The sequence below is a fragment of the Typopeltis vanoorti genome, chromosome 16, assembly GCF_054136105.1.
Source record: "Typopeltis vanoorti isolate ZY-2024b chromosome 16, IOZ_Tvanoo_1.0, whole genome shotgun sequence".
NCBI lineage: Eukaryota > Metazoa > Arthropoda > Arachnida > Uropygi > Thelyphonidae > Typopeltis > Typopeltis vanoorti.
The window spans coordinates 110,455,017-110,477,800 of record NC_143564.1 but is presented as its reverse complement, the minus strand read 5'-3'; the positions used below and the strand labels follow the sequence as shown (position 1 = coordinate 110,477,800).

The 22,784-nt window shown below is 34.9% G+C and overlaps 1 protein-coding gene across 1 annotated transcript in view; it reads right to left on the bottom strand.

Moving 5' to 3' along the window:
* Positions 1 to 1,316: 1,316 nt before the first annotated feature.
* Naa35 (N-alpha-acetyltransferase 35) overlaps positions 1,317 to 22,784 on the bottom strand; it is a 440,678-nt gene continuing 419,210 nt past the window's right edge. Inside the window, exons 19-20 of the mRNA XM_090406587.1 lie at positions 16,902 to 16,982; positions 1,317 to 3,676 (exon numbers count right to left, since the gene is read on the bottom strand). Of these exons, the coding sequence (XP_090262713.1) occupies positions 3,620 to 3,676; positions 16,902 to 16,982 (138 nt within the window). The 3' untranslated portion in view covers positions 1,317 to 3,619. The remainder of the gene's footprint in view (positions 3,677 to 16,901; positions 16,983 to 22,784) is intronic.

Sequence of the window (22,784 nt, the reverse complement as noted above, 5' to 3'; positions counted from 1 at the left end):
TTCTGTCTGTACCTCTTCTTCGTCTGAAATAAACGTTTTGGCTCTATTCCGTAGCATGTGAATGATGCTATGTTTTTGTGATTTATGATGGTTAGAAGAATAATGTAAATAATGTCCAGTATCTGTAGGTTTTCTGTATATGGTTTAAAATTATTCTCCTTCCTTTTCACCAGTATGTCTAGGAAGGAGAGTTGTCTGTTTTTTTTCAACTTCTAGAGTAAATTTAATTTTGTTGTGAAGTGAGTTTATTCTCTCTAAAACACCTGTAGGTTTTCCATGTTTACATTCCAAATGATGAAAATACCATCAGCGTATCTCCACCATATCAATGGTTTAGGTGTAATTTTGGTAAAAATTTCATTTTCAAACTTTTCCATGAATAGGTCTGCACAAGGTGGTGACAGTGGGCTACCCGTTGCTAGGCCTTCCAATTGTTGGTAAACTGTGTTATTTACTTTGAAGAAAAAATAACACAAAGTAACCTATTTATTTACCTATTTTAAAACTAATGAAACTGTTCATGGTCATCTGCATATTAAAACACAGATTCTTTAAGGGCTGATGGTGAAATGATATAATTAGAATCCCTAAGGATCATCTGTCAGTTGGTATTTTAGACTTACCAAGTTGTATCTTGAATTTAGTATTATCTACAGACTTTCATTTCTTCAGCTTTGTTTTGGGCCTTGGAAAATGCTTACTTAATACACAACAGCATGCACCGACATTTTCTCCAAATGAGATCTGATTATTATTCTGTTTTGAAATGCTGTTAACTGTGTATTCACTGACTGCCATGCAAAATGAGATTGACTTCCAAGAGGACTGATTTCTTTTACAGATTGCAAAATATGCATATTACAGTTATCTGTAATTGAAGGGATGTCATATGCCTTTGGTAGGATAGCGTATATACAAGTTATCTTAAATCTCAGGGAAGTTATGCAATCTACCTACTTATTTACCAAGTGCACTATATTTCATTAATTTAAACACATAATTTGTATATTTTAAATTCTGTAGAGAATTTAATTCTTGCTCCCATACTCATCTGTCAACTTGTAGAAGGTGAATGAGTTTTCCTTACACATTAAAACACAATACTGAAGTTCATGGGCCTGCGTAATAAGCTAGCACAATGTATAAGAGAATTTGTATAACTTAGTATATCTGTGCCTAGCAATTAGAAAATAATTATATGCTAAATTAATGCAAACATCAATTTCGCATTTAAGATCTGCTGATTTCTCTTGGAGGAAAAAGCAATGACTATTATTCAATCAATCAATATAGCAATATGAAATAATATAAAATGCTCTTTTTTATCATTTATATATAAAATTAGAATGTCAATAAAACTGTACAGGAGTCCTCTTACAATAAATGTTAAACATTTTTAGACTTTTATATAGCAAAAACATCCTTATGCCATATGAAAGGATGATATTATTCTGTATTTTGATGAATGAATACAAATGATAACCTTTGAAAACATCTACAGTGAAGATCAAGTATAATAATTTTAAACAGCCACTCAACAACGAATGACAACTTACAGTATAGACTCATTATTCAATCAAGCATATGATCTCAGACAACAGTTTTGAGCTATGTCGAATGATTATTTTATACAAATGATATACCTTATTATTTAATACTGTTAATGACTAATGAGTGATGAAAAATAAGCTAGAGGAATTAATTAGTGCTAGAGATAACTGAGGTGAAAAATAATTTATTACCATAAAATGTTTGTCTGCATTTCATAGGCATCCTCAGCATGGAACAAAAGTGCACATACACATAAATATGTACATACATCATTGATTATACTGGCTTTCCTACTTACAAACTCTCCTGGCATCTGTCCATCTTGGTTTCTTAATTTATAGCTGTGTGGTTCTCATGTTAAGAATAGTATGAATTTTAAAATATAGATCAATGAGCTCCTTCTGATATAATGATCAGTTTAGATACAGATTACATGTTAGCCAACATGTTTTTAGAGGAAATTATGGATTTAGTCAAACAAGTTTTCCCACAGATACTGTCCAGTTCTTTAATTTTATCACTCATCCTAGATATTTAACTTATCAAAATAGTTTTAACAACAAACAGAGGATATAGTTTAGAGAAGTTCTCCTTCTCCCAATGTTTTCTAATTATTTTCAGGAACATTCTAAGCAGTAGTTCTTCTCCATGATATTCTTTCTACTACAAGTTAAATATTTGGACTGGTTGTCTATCAGAACTTCATATGTTTGCCACAAAGATTAATGCTGTCGATCCAAGGATACAATTCACTTGGGAAATAGAGGATACCTTCATTTGCTTTTTAAGATCTGGTTCTTTATCAACTTGACAGAGAGAGGACTTCGATTTTCGATCTTTCATTAAAAACATACAGGTCATTGCACAGATGCACAGTCCCACCATAATACAAAACAAAAGTCTCACTATCAAAACCTTAAATCATTGTGCTCACCTCACTGTTCTCAACTGAGGCCTTATTACTTCAGGAAAAAATGATCATATTAAGTCTGCTTTCATATCTAATGGTTGTTTCAAGGAGTCTTTTGCCAACAGAACCATCAGTAGTTACAGGAAATCCATCTTCTTCCTCTAAAAAAATTAAACATATTTCTGTCTCTCATGCATAAGGAGCATCCAAATGCACCCATTTCCAAGATAATTAAACCTCTAATATTTCTACCATTGCTTGTTATGAAGAACAACAAAAATTACACCATGTGCCATGAACCCGACCAGTTCGACCTTGAAGAAGGTCGAACTTGGGCAGGACCCCCTCCCTCAGAGATAACACAAGGTTATCTCTGAGGGAGGGGTTCCTGCCCAAGAACAGATTTCTTATTAAAAGAATATATAAAAACTGAAGCATCATTACATTGCCCTAATCTTAACAGGTACGATAGACTATATTTATTCCTATATTTATGTATATTTAAGACAATGTACCATATGAAAAATGGTACATTGTCTTTAGGAGATCTTAATACTTGTCTGATGTATTAAGATGTAGTATTTGGCTTAAATACCACTCTGTGTTGTTTATGGGACATAGTGCTCTGTGACACCAATCATTAAAATTAAATTTTATTATTTTATAATTTTATTATTTTATCTTTAATTATTTTTATTCTTATTGTTATATTTATTTTTTTTTTTATGTTACACTATTTGGACTTTAGTATTAAATGACCATTTTTATCCAACTTAATCACTGATGTTGCATTGCTAAGTGCACTTGGACAAATATTTTATGGTAATAAATTATTTTTCATAATTTGAATTAATTTTGTTCCTGTATATCTACTTACATTCCTATTTTCAAACAAAAAATGAATTATAATGAAAAGAAAGGTACAAAATTGAATAACTCATGCTAATAGAGAAAATCCATCACTTTTGTATAACCTACTGAAAAAAAACCCAAATATATTGTTAATCCAACAAAATTGGTACTCTTCATGACCTGTCAATGTCCTAAAATACTTTGTTTATTTACATTAGTCATCCAAGATGATTTTCATATTTGATGTGCAAAGAAATATCATGAATTTGAAACCAATAACAAAGTGGATGATGACCAAAGAGTTATTTATATCCTAATTATTGGAAAATTTTTATGCACAGTGAAATCAAATTCTGGAGGATCCTGAAATGATCAAACATATCAAAAATTAAATTTGGAAAAGAAAAAAAAAAAAAAAAAAAAAAAAAATATATATATATATATATAAAACTACTTACCTTTATATATATATCTGGATGTGTGCAAGTATTTTTTTTTCTTTTCTAAAAACATGTTTATCGGTGGTCTAATGAACACTAATAAATATGTGAAACAGTTTCACAATTTACTGTGGCTCAGAGACAGTCCAACCAAACCAGTTTCAAGATTTATGCACATACTACTGTTAAACTTGCTTCTGACTTGGTTACTTTTCTAGTTCTAAAGTGAATTTTTGTTTCTTTGCAAAAGAAACAAAAATAGAAATAGTGCTCACTGCTGAAAATAATTTGTATGGAGAAGGATACAAAAGACTGATATATTTTGCAATATTTAAGGGAAGGAGAGTGAGGTTAAAGTAAACCTTATGTTAATGTCAGCTTTATTCTCAAACTTAAATTCATGTGTTAGTAGATATGTATAAGACAATGACAAGAAATTTTATTCTTGTTTTAATATTTTACCCAAGTGTATGCAAACAAAGTTTGTGTGTGAAGTATCTTCATGATTTGCCTACTACTAAAGAGGATGCTGACTTCACATCAACTACCTCAATATCCCATAATGCAACTCGTGAAGTCGACAACCTCTACATACAAGCAGACCAATCATCAAGATACTTCACATATAAACTTTGTTTGCTCACAATTGGATCAAGGATTGAAGAAAGAATAACATTTCTGGAACCAATCCAGATCTCTAATAAGGATTGGTCATCTTTGATTGGTTGAACTGTCTCTGAGCCACAGTATTTTAATATTATGATGAGACACCTTTTATTACTTGTATAAAATAATATGGATACTGTACTGATTTAATGATCTATTTCAAAGCTTTTGGTCATACTTTTCTCTAACTCTTCCACTTCCTGCTTCTACCCTCATACTAACATTCTTTCTAATGAGGATTCTTTACTTAAAACTTTCTGTCATTCTCTTTTCTTGCTTACTAACCTCAGGAGGAGGAGGTCCTCCATTCTCCCTGAAGCTATTAGAGTACACGAGGGCCAGGGATGTTTCCTCCTCTTTCAACTAACCACTAATAGTTATAGTAGTGGGCTGCAGTGCTACTTGTATTAACCTCCTGTAGCATTCATGTTACAATAATGCGATGTGGAAGGCAAGGGGAAACCACCACATTACATTCCCAAGTAAAAGCAGCAATGGAAGTTAAAAATGAAATCAAGATTGGCGATGAAGCCTTCACTGAAGGAGTCATGCCCGGCAGGAGAAGTAACCGGGCTTCTCAGGTCGACAGCCAACGAAATCCTGGTACTTATTCAAAAATGAACACAAGAAATAAGCTGAATATTGGAACATGGAATGCAAGAACACTGCTAGAACCAGGTAAAATAGAAAATGTGAAAAAAGAAATGGAAAGACTTGAAATAGACATTCTGGGCATTAGTGAGACGAGATGGGAGGGACAGGGTGATTTCTGGAGTGGAGAATTTAGGATAATATATTCAGGACAAAAGAAGGGCGAATCAGGTGTTGCAATAATGCTTCATAAAAAAGTTGGAAAGTTAATCACTACAATAGTGACAGAATCATGGTGATAAGCATTCAAAATGAACCAGTATTAATATTATATTATAATGGTCTACATGCCAACATCACAACATAGCGATGAAGAAATAGAAGAAATTTATGAACAAATAGAAGAAATCTGGAGCAGCTTTAAAGACAGAGACAATACAATAATAATGGGAGATTGGAATGCTATAGTGGGAGAAGAGAGTAATGATAATGTTTCAGGAAGATATGGTCTTGGACGTAGGAATGAAAGAGGAAAGCAATTAATAGAATTTTGTAAACAAAAACAGTTAGTTATAGCAAATACACTATTTCAAGCTCCAAAAAGAAGAAGATACACCTGGAAAGCACCTGGGGATTCAAATAGATATCAAATAGATTATATATTGGTCAAGAAAAGATACAGAAACCAAATAAAAAAATTGCAAAGCTATCCAGGTGCCGACATTAGTAGTGACCATAAACTTGTCTTAATGAAAACAGAACTGAAACACAGGAAACAAATCCAAATATACAAACCAGTAAGATGGAACTTGAAAAATTAAAGAGTAAAGTAAAGAGAGGATACCAAGAGGCAACTGATCATAACATTCCAGAAAACATAAATAGTCAGAATAATATTGAAAACCAATAGAATATGATTAAAGAGTTAATTACAAATTCATCAAATCAATTATTGAAAAATGCAGAAAAAGAAAAAAGAAAACATCTGATAACAGATGAAATACTTGGCCTTATGGATGAAAGAAGAAAATATAAAAATGCTGTTAAAGAAGAAGATGTGGCCAAATACAAATATCTTAAAAATCAAATTGCAAGAAAATGTAGACAAGCCAAAAAAGAATACCTGGAAGAACAGTGTAATAACATAGATGAATTATTTAAAAAAGAAAACATAGAGAAAGCCTATAAAGAAATTAACAAACTGACTTTCAAATTTAATAAGAACAGCAAAAATAATGCCATCAAAGATGAAAATGGAAAATTACTAATAGAATCTGAGGATATATTAATGGAATGGAAGAATTATTTGAAAATCTCTATAATGGCAACGAACTTGATGTTGATATCAGCATAGAAAATCAAAATGAAGATAATCTAGGACCCCCAATAATGCGAGAAGAATTTGATAAAGCACTGTCTGAAATGAGTAATGTCCGGGTGTAGACAATATTCCTACAGAACTGCTACAAAATCTAGGTGATGAGACAAAAACCTTACTCTATCAATTAATAGCCCATATCTATGATAGAAGAGAAATACCAAAGGAGTTTATGAAATCAACCATAATACCAATACCAAAAAAGAATAATGCAAACAAATGCAGCCAATTTAGAACAATAGCTTTAATCCCACATGTTAGCAAAATTCTGCTAAAAATTATTCAAAATAGAATTTATTCAAAAATAGATTGTCTGTTGGATGAAGACCAATTTGGATTCAAAAAGAATAAAGGAACAAGAGAGGCAATACTCTGTTTGAGAACAATAATAGAGAGAAGATTAGACCTTAGTCAAAATACTCCTAAATTGTCTAACTAATATCGGCATAGATTTGAGGGATAGGAAAATAATTTATCAAATTTACAAAAATCAAAATGGACGGATTAAAATCAATGATAAGGAGAAAATAATAAATATCAGGAGTGGAGTAAGACAAGGATGTATACTTTCACCACTTTTATTTAATTTATATATTGAAAAGGCCATTCAGGAAACTAAAGATAAAATAAATAGTGGCATAAAGATAAATGGTGAGCAAGTCATGTGTATAAGATTTGCTGATGACATAGCCCTTGTAGCAGAAAACAGAAGAACGTTAAAAACAATGCTAGAATTACTAAATAATAACCTTGAAAAATATAAAATGAAAATCAACACAGATAAGACTAAAATCATTGTTACAGGCAAAATCCCTATCAATACAGAGCATATAGACATCAACAAATAAAACAAGTGAAAAGCTTTAAATATTTAGGAAGCCTAATAACAGAAGATGGCAGAACAAGAGAAGACATAAGATCAAGAATAAACAATGCAAAAGCCCAATTCTTTAAGATGAAAAGCATTTTAACAGGAAACCTCAACCTACAATTGAAAAAAAAATTAGTAAAGACATTGATTTCACAGATAAAGATTTCACATCCATACAGAGCATTGCACTGTATGGATGTGAAACCTGGATTCTAGGCAGAGAAGATGTAAGAAGATTGGAGGCTTTTGAAATGTGGTGCTGGCGTCGCATGAACAAAATAAAATGGACAGAAAAAAAATCAAACCAACAAGTAGTGAGAGAGATAAACGAAACAAGAACTCTAATAAAATCGATCAAAATTAGAAGGGATAGGTGGTTTGGACATATACTTCGACATGATGGACTTGTGAAAAGAATAACTGAAGGCAAAACAGAGGGGGAAAGAAGAAGAAGAGGCAGACCAAGGAAAAGCTTTCTTGACGAAGTCAAAGACAGCATGGATTTGAGGAGTTACTAGGAGGTTAAGAAGAAAGCCAATGACAGAGCAGAATGGAGGAAATTGCTGCTGAGCTACCAGTCCCAAGACTGATGCAACTGATGACTGACTGACTGATTTAATCTCAGTATCTTCCTGTTTTTATCTCTAGGTGATGAGAGATGAGACCTCAACAGAGATTGAAACCAGTCTAGGTAATGGTGTTCCCATAATGTACAGCAATATACGTGTCAGAAAGGAAGCATACTTTGTATTATGAGATACTGAGTCAAATGATGAAGTCAACAGTCTCTATATACAAGTAGATATTAATGAAGATACTCCAGTGCAAACTTTGTTTGCTTAGGGTAAAGGATTCAAAAGAATATAATTTCTTGTCTCAAATAATTTACTTTGCAACCAAGCAGAAAAACTTTCTACAACTATATAGGAAAGGTTATATGCTGAATTACTAAGATGGAAATTATGACAGACTAAGGAGAATACTATGTTTGGTCCTATGGTATCTGTTACTGAATGGTAATGATATCAGCATTATATGGGAAGCACTGAAAAGAGGCTTAAACAATGCAATATCTGAATTCGGTGAACAAGTAGAATAGGAGTGAAATGGATGTACAATTTTATTAAGCAGGAGATCCATAAGATGATGATGTGGAGGTCATATTGTGAAAATAAGGCTGAAAAAGTTATCAAAAATATGCAAGAAAGTAAAGGTATGAGTACTGAATGGAAAGCTAAGTTGGAGTACAAAAAGAAACTGGCTGTGCAGGCTAAGGTAACCCAAAAGAATTTAATTGTTATGCTGCAAGTAAAAGAAACACTGAATGTGGAAGAATAACTTCAGTGAATGCAGACAGACAGTACCCTTTTGTCAGAAGCAGATGTGAATGTTCAAATAATAAATGCTCACTTTTCTACTACTGAATTGGTTGGTTAGTTAGTTGTTTTGGATTTATGACCAAAGCAACTAAGGCTATAAGCCTACACTGTTTCTGCAAATTGCACATGTTCTTATGAAAAATTTGCCTGTTTTGCAAGATGAAAAACTCAAGTTTCCAGGCAGAAAAACTCTGCCATTACCATCCCCCATATGAGATTAGCTAACACACAGGCAGGATTCAAACCTTCAGTCTGTTCGTTGGAGAGCAGATACACTGACCACTTGGGTAACCAGGCTGTCAAGGAGAATTTCAAAAGGAATATAGAAAAATAGCAATCAAGGAAAAGAAGGAGTAGCCATAGTATTCAACAGTAAATACGAGGTTAATCTTCTTAAATGGCAGGCAATTTCAAGTAGAGAAACAGAGTGATATAGACAAATATCACTGGACTGGACAATGAGACTTATTTGTGGCTATGGTCCCACAGAAGGTTCTCCTAAGGTAGAAGTGGAGGAATTTTTTGAGGCTTTAGAAAAAAGCACTTGACAGAATGAAAAATAAAAAGTTGATCCTTGTGGATCTACAAGGGCTGTTCAATAAGTAATAAGACTAATTTTACTGTCACCAAACCACTCATCACAATATTGATTTCTGGGGAATAAAGAAATGTTGCTGTCTATATTAACAAAAGAGGTTGATAGATGGCGTATACGGGCTGATGTGCCGGAGTGTCACATGACTAAACGCAAGCTTGTTTCGGCGCACCTACGAGCCACGACCACTCATCGAAATGGAAGCGTCCTTGGAACAGCATTATGCGATTAAATTTTGTGTGCGTTTGCAAAAATCGCCATCAGACACTTTTAACATGATATGCGAAGCTTTCCACGATGAAGCAATGTCAAGGGCAAGTGTTTTTCGCTGGCATAAAACTTTTAAGGAAGGAAGGCAAAATGTGGAAGATCTTCAACGTGAGGGAAGATCTTCAACGTCCATCACAGAGACAATGATCAACACAGCAGCGATTATCATCAAGGAGGACTGCAGAATTACAGCACGCCAGCTGCATGTTGTCCTGAATATTTCTGTGGGAAGTGTTCACTCAATCATGGCTGAACATTTGGGACTGAAACGTGTTCGCGCCTGATGGATTCCCAAACTCTTGACACGGGAGCAAGTGCAGCATCGAGTGGATGTGTGCACAGAATGGAAAGAAAGACTGGAACAAGAAGGCGACAGCTTCTTAAAACGCATCATTACAGCAGATGAAGCTTGGTTGTATCACTATGACCCTACAATGAAACAACAAAGCAGTGAATGGAAGCATCCATCTTCGCCTAACCCCAAGAAAGCAAAAACTGTAAAATCGGCTGGTAAAGTTATGACCATAATGTTTTTTGACTACGAAGGCACTGTTTACCAACACGCTGTAGAACCCGGGAATAATGTAAACGGCTCATATTCTGCAGATGTTTTATGGACAATAGTACGGCACGTCAAAAGGAAGCGTCCATTGCACCATTCTCATTGATAATGCAAGGCAACATATTGCTGGTGGTGTAGTGGACGTTTTGCAGAAGAACAACATAGATATCCTACCACCCTCCATACAGTCCTGATCTCGCACCGTACGATTTCTGGCTGTTTCCTCAGCTCAAGAAACCACTAAGAGGCTGCCATTTCGAAAGCAACAAAGCATGTGTAAAAGCTGTGGAGGCAGTTTTGAAAAAACTCTCAAAAAAAGGACTTTGATGCAAAGTTGGGACAAATGCATCACGTCTCATGGTAGTTACTTCTAAAAAGACCATGTAAATGATGAAGATTAAAGGTAAAATGTTTTCTGTATAAATATAGTCTTATAACTTATTGCGCAGCCTCCGTAAATAGCAGAGTAGGAAATGATTGTCAGGAATACAAAAAATATTACGGGAAAATTTGGAGAAAAGAGCAAAGCTAATAATAATAATGGCAAATACTTGTTGGATTTCTGCTCAGGACATGAACTGGTTATTACTAACACCATGTTCCAACATAAAAATGTGCATAAATTCACATGGAGAAAAGAGGCAAAGAATAAGAAAAAGTCTCATTGACTATATTATTGTTGATAGTGATGTTTTCTCTCAGGTGCAGGACACTAGAGTGTACAGAGGATTTGAAATTGGAAGTGATCACTATTTAGTCTTAAGCAGGATAAAATTGAATTTCATATTGAAAAGAAGAAGAACATGTAAGAAAGTTTTAAAAAGAATAAAAGTTGAGCAGCTCTCAGATGTGAACTGCAGACTAAAATATACAAACATTATTCGAACCTTGGAGATTCAGTGGCAAGCTCTAAAGAAAACATTGATTGATTCCACCAGAGAGGCATGTGGTGAGGTTGTCTGAAGGATAGAAAAATCAGAACTCCCTGGTGGACACAGGAAGTTAAAGAGGCAGTGAAGGAAAAGAAGAAAGCATATCAAAAGTTCCTGTCAAATAAGTCAGCTAGTGCTCTTAGAGAATATAGAGACAAATGCAAGAATGCTAAACACTATGTAAAACAAAATGTAAAACTAGCTAAACAAAAGTCATGGGAGGACTTTGGCAAGAATATAGAAAATAAATATCAAGAAGGTGGCAAAATATTCTGGAGGTTGTTGAAGAAGCTTAGGAATGGAGGAAAGAGTGCTGTAAAAGGAATTAGAGATGATAAAGGTGACATGAAAACGGGAGAAAAAGATATCCTTGAAGTATGGAGTAATTACTTAGAAAAATTGCTAAATGAAACAAGCAGTGATAGCACAGTGGTAAAAAACACTCAACAGGCATACAGTCAGGAATACATATCCATGCTTGAAGTAGAAAAAGTCATCAAAAGTCTGAAATGTGGAAAGGCAGCTGGAGTAGATGATATTAGACCAAAAATGCTCAAGTATAGAGGTGTAAACGTTTTACAGTGGCTACACTGCATAGTTCAGAGGGCCTGAACAGAAGGATGAATTCCAGATGATTGGAGTAGAGCTCTCATAGTACCCATATATAAAAAGGGAAATAAAACTGAATGTCAGAATTACAGAGGTATTTCCCTACTGAATGTTCCAGGTAAGATTTATTCCAGACTTGAGAAACGGTTGAGAAGGATTGTGGAAGAGAAGCTTGGTGAGGAACAAGCTGGATTCAAGCAAAATAGAGCTGTCAGGATCAGATATTCACTTTATGACAAATAGTTGAAAAGTCGTGAGAATATAACACAGATCTGTATTTAAGTTTTGTAGACCTGCAAAAGGCATATGACAAGGTGACAAGAGAAAAGCTATTCAAAACGCTACAGTTATATAGTGTCATTGGGGCATTGTATCAAGCAATACTTAGTCTTTATTTGAGTTTTAAGTCAGCAGTTAGAAATGAAGGAAGTACATGAAGATGGTTTGATGTTAAATCTGGTGTCAGATAAGGATGTACATTATACCCTCCGTTATTCATTATCTACATGGATCACATTATCAAGTAAATCAGTATTAAAACTGAGATCAAAATTGGAGATTTTAATCTCAGCTCTTTACTTTACAGATGATGTTATACTTATAAATAAATCCAGTACAAGTCTGCAGGATTCCCTTACTAAATTGAATAATGTTGTAATAAATTTTGTATGAAATCCACAATAACAAGACAAAGACAATGAAAATAGGCAAAACATTAAAAATATCAACTGCATCGTGAATGGAAAACTTACAGAACAAGTGAAACATTCATTTCAGCTGCTTAGGCATGATTTTTAGTGAAGATGGTAAATTAAATATGGAAATAGACAACAGAATCGACAAAGCTAGTATGGTAGGAAGTCAACTGAATAAATTTATATCGAATAACAGAGAAATTCAAAACACTAAATTAGCTGTATACAAGACAGAGTTCAAACCAATTTTAACTTGTGGATCTGAAGGGTCAGAAGTAAAATACTCGACCAAAGACCAGAGACCACAGATATGAGAGTCCTGGGAAAGATGGGCACAAACAGATGGCATCAATGGCAATATCATGTTATACTGGATATTGGGAAAGAACTTGACATTGTCAGCATCCAGGAGTGCGTTAGTAGAGCTAATCTCAGGTGGTATGGTCACTTAAACAGAATGGGAGAGGAAGATTAGCAAAACAGATGTTCTCTGCCAGGTTGGCAGGAAAAAGACCCAGAGGAAGACCAAGATATAGGTGGATTGATACGGTAAAAAGTGCCTTAGAAGATAAAAATATAAGATCTAATAATGTTGGAGTCTTGACAGGTAACAGACTGATTTAGAGGAAAATTGTAGACAGTAAGTTAGTAATGATGTACATTTTTCATGTAGTACTATCATATCCTGAACACTCCTTGAAGGTACATGGCAGGAATTTGTTGATGATGACTTGGTTAAGTCGATGGTTAACAGATTTAACAGACAGGTATCAAAAAGTGGTATACAATGGGTGAGAATCTGCCAGATTTAAGGTGACCAGCAGTGTACTCGAAGGATCAGTCCTTGGAACACTGTTGTTCAATCTTTACATTAAAGACATTAGGAAGGATCTAACAAGAGATATTCAACTGTTTGCTGATGATGCAAAGAAAGGTAGGGCAATCAGAGCTGCTACTGATATACATTTTTTAAATGGTGACTGAATAAGCTGGAAGTGTGGGCAAGCAACGTCTGTCAATTTAATGTTAGTAGGTATAAAGTTATGCACTTTGGTGTGATGAGATTTCCAATGGCATATTATATCAGTAGTGCTATGTTACAAGAAACTGATGAGGCTAGAGATTTTTGCATTATGGTGGATAGGAATTTAAAGTTCATAGATCACGTAGCAAAACTTGCAAACACAATTCAGACAATGTGATGTTGAAATGAACCTATTCATGTAAGGATAAGGAAGTCATTTTGTCTCTTTATGAGGCTTTATGTATCTGGACAACTGTGCATAAATTTGGTCTCCAGAATTTGGAGGGGTTAAACAAGCTATGGAAAGAGTGAAAAAGAAGAGTAACAAACATTATATCAGGATTATGGAATACAGATTAGGTCAGACTGAGAATATTTGGACTGCAGATACCAGGAAACAGGAGCAAGGGGGGGTTGATATGACAGAGGTCTATAAACTTCTGAAAGGGTATAGGTTGTCAATTGATGAAATTTTTCATTATATGCATCATATAGGAGGGAGAATCCATGGAAGTTAAGTTTATGTGCATTTAAGAAAGGGAAAAAGAGCTAGATTTTTCTTTCTTCACTCACCCACTGTTCTGTGAGAGCAGTGGGTGAGTGAAGCAGCTGCCTGTTGAAGTGGAGAGTGCATCTAGCATGAATGAGTTTAAGAGAAGGTATGACAGTTGATTGAATAATTTATAGCTTCTCTCAATAAGTCCTGGACTCCCTGGAGGTTTCAGATAATAATAATGATAAAAAAAAATTAGAAGTTCTTTGGAAGACTGAAAAATAAGAGCTGACAATGCTGGAGTTCTGTCAATTTGGAGGAAAATTGTTGATAGAAAGTTAGTAACAATGTAAACTTTTCATACAGTACTATTAACCTGAACTCCCTTTGTTGTGTGTGTGGGGGATACTGGACGATGATATTATGAGAATGGCTGATTTGGATAAAGACTCAGAAGGAATTAAGACTGAAGATAGAAAATAAATTGAAATATGCAGATGATGTAACTGCCATGACAGATAGGAAGATTTGAATTGACTGATTCTGTTAGTTAAGAGGAAAGCAAAAAAAGTAGGACTTTATTTAATTATCAGTAAAAACAAAAGTGATGGTTTCTCCAATTTGGATGAAGTTATGATTTTGCAGAAGATAAAAAGAATGAGAAATGATGGTCAGTGTGAAGATGAATTAACATAAGGCTAGCTATGAGGAAACAAAGCTATGTTAACTTGACAAAAATTACAAAAGACAGGGATGTTAGTAAAGCCATGAAAATTAGACCTGTCAAAGCAATGGTACATAGATGTGAACGCTGGACAAAAAGCAATTTAATTTGAATTAGGAATATGGAGGAGACAACAAAGAGGGAATAATTAGTTTTACAGAACAAAAAGACAGACTTCATCTTTGAGGAGGTGACTGTTAAACAGATTTTGAATATACTTTGGAAATATGCAGAAAATCAATCACTGAAAAAAGCAATTACATTAAGGAAGGTTGGGGGCATGAGAAAGAAAGAAAGATGACGAAGAGCTGTATAAAGACAGACAACATAAAGGAACTTGCCAATATGAAATTACAATTGCTGAAAGAAAGGACAGGAGACCAAGTGAGATGAAGAGCCTATGTTCACAGGGTCACAAAATATCAGAAACAACTTGGAGCATATAAAAATAACAATTAATATAATGTATTACAATTTTCATTAACAAAATTTTTAATTTGCATTAAGATTCAAAAATTGTAACACAAGAAATAGTTTCTAATTTGGTATTTAACTGAAGATCAAAAATACTTTGCATTCAAATTTTTAGATATAGGTGAGTGATCCCATTTCTCTTTTTACTGGATCTGTCACTAGTTACAAGATATGTGATACTTAATTTCCTTTTCAGTGGATAACGTGAAAGCATGAGCAAAGAGAAACTATAATCAGCTGCAAGAATCCAAAACACAAATGTGAAAAACACACAAAGAGTAGAGAATAAGATCGATGCAGAGGTCATCAAACGGTAAAAATAACAACAAACAAATTATTTTAATGTGTGATTATTTATTAAATAATTAAATTATATTTTTTCTGATTTCACTGTAGGATTTTGGCACTGAAATGCAGGATCTGAGTTACTTGACAAAAAAATCCAAATGATGATACTGATTTAATACACATGCATTATAAAACTAATTTCTTGATATATACTCTATGAGGTCAGATAAATGATGTTAGCAAGCCAAATGCAGACACAGGCCATAAGTCAGATATCTTTGCATTACTGAAATGCAAATTACATACATTTTGAAAATGAATGAAGTTTTTTTTTTTTTTTTTTTAAAAGTCTTGCCTTTGTGAAACACTAAAATAACATGATTGATATGACTATGCACCACTGAAACAACACTTTAAGTTATGTCACATATATCAAATAAAAGATGCACAGTTACTATTTCTTGTAATATTTAAAATGAGACTGAATAATAAAAAAAAAAAATCCAGAAATGATATAAAGGTTGGAAGAAACTAGCAGTGATTTTAGAGAATCTGGGAGTATCCGTACAGCAGATAGATAAGGATGACCTATGGCTACAATAAAAGAATGTAGGAAATATCTGAAGCAGATATTTCCTACATAAGGTAGGAACCTCTTGGCGACCACAATACTTTTAAATCAGTTGCTTCTAAAACACAGATTTCAAGTATTCCAAGAAAATGTTTGAAGCATGAGACAGTCATACAGAAATCATATTTAGGTAGATCACCTGGTGATACAGTTTCCACAGAGTTTTCTGGTGAATGAAAACATAGTTCTCACTGTTTGGCATCTCATTAACAAAGCAAAAAACATTCTTTTTCATGATGTTGCAATGCTAGATGCCCATTTTTTACAGTGTAGAGAAATCTCATATAATTTGGAGGGTCTTTTACCCACCATATTTATTAATACTAATTACTTATGTACTGTTAAAATTGAATCACATTTTGGCTATACAAACACAAACATCTAGTTCTGCATCAGGTTGTGTTCCATGCATCACTAGAGACATCTCCATTATCGTGTAAGTAATGGATATGGCTGATGTGGTCTCAAAAGAAACTCACCTCTGCCACAAGATACAGATGCGCATTTATTGATGAGTACTCTGACAGATGCACCATTCTCTGAGTGATATTCCTTACCAAACTTCTTTCGATTGCAGAATGAATGTCCATTAAGTGTTTTTTATTAGATAGGCTGCTTGCTTTCTGAAAGTAGTTTAAAAAAATTTCCCCATAAAGAAGTGAGTATTTGAAATGCACACTTATGTGATGAATGAAATGGACGTCAAAAATATCTGTAAATGTGTATATTATTTCTGGGAAAACTCCCATGTTACTCCTCTTAATAAACTATTATAATTACGGCTATTTTGGGGCACTCCTAAACTGAAGCAGGCAAAATAGCCGTAATTATAATAATCTGTAAATGTAACTCTTGCCAGTTTCTTCCATGCATTGATTTCTTTCTGAACATAGTGAATTATTATAACATATTTGAAATATTTCATACACTTTTTTATAGAAGTATCAAAAAAGAAAAAAATGTTACCTTAGATTGTTTCTTGTGTCCACTTAATAATAATTTCATAACAACAAAGTTGGTCTTTGCCACTTTCATGAGAGATAAAACCTTTGGAGAGAGAAAAAAAGTTAAACGTATCATTATGTGATTAAGTAGCTAACTGTCACTATAGTAATCTTGTAATGACCAAAGAAATAATTTCTTATAAACGAACGTTTGCTCTAGTATATTTTTTCTTTCTTTCTTTCTTCAGCATTAATGTTATGGGATTCTTTGTGTGACTCAGTAGATTGTTATAGTGATTAAAATCATAATCATTCACTATAATGAGAGTGGACTTAATTTCTAAATACTGTACTTTCCATATATATCTTCAGTTTTTTTTTTAAATTCTTTCTTTCTTAATCTTTCCCTCTGCAACCATTATACGAGGATAAGGTGGTTGGCCCTATGCCTCCTCAGGTGTATCCTATGTCTGTAGAAGTGTTCCCGCAAGCAGGCCGGTTTACCTGCTTGCAGGAAGAAAAACCCTGCAGTCCACGCCCAAGACCAGCTAACTTGGCTATGTCTGAGAAAGATCCTAAGCTCCTCATGTGAGCAACAGGAATCGAACCCAGGACACTCCTTTCCTAGGCATATGGTTGCAAAGTGCATAGCCACTCAGCTAACCGTGCAGACCAGTTTTTTTACATGACATTATTTTTTTCTGGTTCTTTGTATAATAATTAAGTTACAGAAAAATAATAATCAGAAATTTTGGCATGTGATAAATACCTTTTTCTTTCTTCATTATATATATATTATTATTATAATATTGGTGAGAGACTGGAAGATAGTGCAAGTGGTGAAATTCAGTTGCAAAAGATAAGGGGAGGGAGAGAAAGCAGAGCATGAAAGAGCAAAAGAATGAAAATAAGGATGAAAATAAGAAGAGTGAGAAAGTAAAAGTTGAGTGTCTGTTGCCACAATATGACAGAGGTGAGCTGAGACAGAGAGCTATGATGGCAAATGAGTCAGTGCATACATTGTGCAGAAGGAATGGTGTAGAATGATGATGATTTTTTATGGTTTAATGGACAGCAAAGGTCATACTGCACCATATCAGCAGTTAAAGGAGTACACAAGGTAAGACAATCACAAACATCCTTGCTTGCAATGGGATTAGAACCCATGACTTGTCGGTTGGTGAGTGGGTACACTAACCACTTGTGGTGTGGAGTGAGTTTGATGAAAGGAAGGATTTATATAAGGTTGATGGCTTGCATCTAAATGGATTTGGTGTCAGGAGTTTTGAGAAAATGTTGTTAGGTGAAAGTTCGGAAGTACAAAGTCAGGGAAACCAGAATGCTTAAGGGGGGGTACAGGTGAACATGGTCCGGGCAACCTAGAGTTTAGGAGAGTAATCACATGATGCAAAATGTAGCACTACAAGCAGGGTCGGATTTAGACTTGCTGAGGCCGTAAGCTATACAAAACCCAGAGGCCCCCTACTGTTTTAAATTACATCAGGTGGTCTTTTTGTTTTTTTATTTGAGGCCCCAGCGGATTGCGAGGCCCTAAGCTGTAGCTTTTTTAACTTATACATAAATCCAGCACTGACTACAAGTTATTTCTGGTGGACTAAGTAAGAAGGTGTAAGGGAGGTTGTGGGATGAAGAGGGTATTGCAATTTATGTATGCTAATGCCAGAAGTATTTAAAATACGGTTGAGGAGTTTTTGACATTGGTTAGCATAACTTGGCCAAAAATTATAGGCATTAGTGAGAAATGATTGACTGAGGATGATAGGAATAGAATGCGAGACATATAGTGTCTTCAAAGAGGATAGAAGGAACAGGACAGGGAGAGGGGTTCTGCTAATAATAGCAGAGAAATTAAAAAATTCAAAAGAGTAGAAGTACATCACAAGGACAGGAATTCTGAGTGCAGTTCATTTGAAGCTATCTGGTGTGAAATAGAGGACAACAGGACTAAATATGTAATTGAGAAAATGATCATGTAGTCTTGACTTAGGAGACTGCCTGACAGTACAGAATTTTCTGTTAAGAAGGGATATAAGTGGAATTACAAAGTAGATGATTATGAGAGGAGTCAGCTCTCAGCAGAGCCATGGCATAAGAATTTGGAGGGGAGAGATGTCAGTCGTGCATGGGAGGTGATGAAGGGGTGTTTGAAGAAAATAGTATTTGAATGTATACCCAGAGGCAAAAGGATAAATCAGGTAGGAGTTAGATGGATGAATAGCTTCATTAAGCAGGAGTTGCATACAAAGAAAAGGTTGTGGAGGGATTATAAAGAAAAAGGTGATCTGTGTGCCTGCTATGGTAAAAAGAAAAAGTGAACTGATGAGGCCAAAAGAAACCCTAAAGAGTTCTTTTGCTATGTGGCAAGTAAAAGGAGGAAGGATGACTTTAAAAAGTGTTGATGGTGCAGAGGTAACAGAACCAAACCAAATAGTTGAATTACTGATTGAGCATTTTGCAAGGGTATACCATCTAAGCAGTGACATTGACTGATAGGAGAATAGAGGTTGAAGAAATGGAGGTGCTTAAAATATTGCAGACCCTCAATACAAACAGCCATGGGATTAGATGGTATATCAGCTCATGTATTATGAGAATGAACAAGGGAATTATCAGCTCCTCTGACCAAGCTGTTTAATTTAAGTCTCAGTAATAGTAAGGTGATAATGGAGTGGAAAGAGAGCAAAATAGTCCTATTGCATAAAGAGGCTCCAAGACAGAAGTAGCAAATTATAGGCCAAACAGCATCTCAGGAGTGGTGGTTAAGATACTGGAGAAATTGATGAAAGATAGAATTTGGGACTGGGTGACAGAAATATGATACTCTATAAGGGATGATATGGTTTTGTGAAAGGTAGGTCTTGCTTTAGTAATGTGCCTAGTTTTTTTAATCAAGTGACAATGGAGTTGGATAAGAGAAATGGTTATTAAGTGAGATTGCTAGACTTTGCAAAAGCATTTGACAAGATTCCACATAGAATTATATTGCATAAATTGGAGCAAATGGGGATGGAAATGAATCTAGTGATTTAGATTAGAGGGTGGCTGATGAACAGATATCAAAGGGTGGTTTATGGAGGAGTTGAGTCCAGGAGAAGGAAGGTGATTAGTGATGTACCACAGGGCTCAGTACTTGGTCCTTTGTTGTGTAATTTCTATATCAATGATTTGATAGGAAATATTCAGTTGTTTGATGACGATGCTAAACTGGGAAGAGCAATGGTAAATAAAGGTGATGCAGAGATCCTGCAGGAAGACCAAAAGACTAGCAGTATGGGCAAAGGTAAACGGGTGCCAGTTTAATGTGGCTAAGTGTAAGGTGATGCACTCTAGGAAGAGATCAGAAGCTGTGTACTATATTGATGAAACTGAACTGCAGGAAACTAATGATGCCAGCCAGTGACTTGGGCATATTGAGAAGGTAACCAAATAGCACATCAGATTACGTGGTTGTTGAAGAACACACAAACAAGCAGAGATAGAGAGGTTATTGCTCCCTTATATAATGCTTTAATAAGGCCACACGTGGATTACTGCACATAGATCTGGACTCCTGGACACCATCAGGATGAATAAGTTGTGGAGAGAATTCAAAAGTGAGTGACAAAGATTGTGGCAGGTCTGTGGAATGCTTGCTATGAGATTAGACTGACAGACTTCAAAAATTAGCTGATAGGTGAAAAAGAGGAGACATGATAAAAGCATTTAAGTTATTAAAGGGGTCTTATAGGATTGAAAGGTGGTAGGTGGTGAATGGGTTGCCAGAGGTGGTTGTGGATGCTTCATCAGTAAGTGAGTTTAAGGAAAGGTATGATAGGTCTTGTGTGAATAATGTATCTCTGACGATAAGTCTTCTGACTCTATGGAAACATCTGTATAATAATAATAATTGAGGGAGGACTTAAACATTATGCCATGCACTATCCAACATTCACATAATATTTATCATACTTTGCTTTGAACTCATTCAGAGTAATGCCACCCACAACAGACTCTGACAACCTATTCTACTCATTCACCACTCTCCAAGCAAAAACTTAGTCCTCAAACCCTTCTTGCTCAATTTCTAATGACAGTCCCCAATTCTCTCATCACCAGACCTGTTCTGAAAAATTTCCTACGTGTTAATCCTGTAAAAACCTCCCAGTAATTTGTATGTCTCTCAATCACATCACCTCTTTTCTGTCTTTCAACCAATTTCTATAACCCACAAATCTTTGAACTATCCTCATAAGGTGCATTCCATAGACCTACCATCTTGGTCACTCACCTCTGAATCCTCTCCACCCCTCCTCATCCTCAAGAAACCAGGTGACCAGATAGTCAAGCACAGTAGTCACAATGGGGAGGGGGGTACTTACCAAGTCCCATAAAGAGGTATAATAACCTGCTTATCTCAGTTCATCAGGGTATTTGCAGTAATCAAGCAATCTAACAAGCTGTTTTAGACACTTCAACTCCTTATCCAATAACACTTCCAAATCCCTGGCTTCATCAATCTCTGGAGTACAGTTCCACCAGTATGGTATACAGCTGGTAATCTTTTCATCTCAAAATCTTTTCACCTTACACTCTGCCATATTAAACTGATATCCAAGCTACTTTACTTATATTATTTAAATTTAAAATCATCCTGTAAAATTTTAACATAATCTTAATTGACAAGCAACTGAATAGTTCCTCTCAGATCATTTCCAATATCATTAATGTATAAATTAAATAGTAGCGGCCCAAGAACAGAGACTTGCAGCTTGCCACTAGTCACAGGCCTTATACTGGACTCTATTCCTGAATAAACTACTACTATCTCTCCATCAACCACCCTCTTATCCACTTCCCCAACTTTATATCCATCCCCGTGTGCTGCAATTTACTGATTAGAATTCACGCAGTATCCTGTCAAAAGCTTTTGCAAAGTCCAGCAGTATCACTGTAAAACTATTTATCCAAGTCAGCTGTTGCTGTATTATAAAAGGTAAGTGATGAGGCATGATCTACTCTTCACAAAACCATGTTGTTCCCCATATAGTATTTCGTTCCTGTATTTGTATTTAGCTCTTTTCAATTTTGACCACGACTCCTGAAGTGCTCTGTAAATAGGATTAACATTCTTTGTTATAGCTTCACCTTGTGATTATGTTGATGCACTGATTATATGACCAGTTAGTGAAATATTTGCAGGAATAAAATTAATATATTCTTGTGAATACATGTGTATAATAAATATAAATATACCACTCTTGAAGTCTCCTTTATGCAATGGAACTATTTCCCCCTCTTTCTATCCCTATGGGACCAATCAAGAGCTGAGACTTAAATTAAACAATGTGGTCAAAGGCACAGCTAATTCCCTAGCACTGTCTTGTAAAAGTCAAGCTAGCATACCATCTAATCCCACAGTAGTATTCACATTAGGTTCTATAATATCCTATACACCTCCAGTTCATCTACCTCTATTTCAATATAAGCTTTGCCTCTCTTGTTACTGCAATATGTCCACCTGGATGATATACTCTTTCAAAGTGTTCGCTTAGTAATTCAACTATTTTATCTGCTTAAGTTACTTCTCTACCACTGGCATTTATTAAAATTATTCCTCCATGAACATTCTTCCTTTTACTTGCAACATATCAAAAGAATTCTCTGGGATTACTTTTGCCCTGTACTGCTAATTTTCTCTTGTACTCTGATTTTGGTTTTCTTACCATGCTGGTCAGTCTACTGGCCTGTACTTTGTATTGCTCATGTGCCTAATCTGCTGGTCATCTTTCTCTTTGAATTCCTGGCATTAGTGTACATAAAGTGCAACAGCTCCTTAGGCCCACTGCTGTACTTATGCTTTATATTAACTATCCCAGAATGGGACAGTTAGTACAAAATAAAAAAT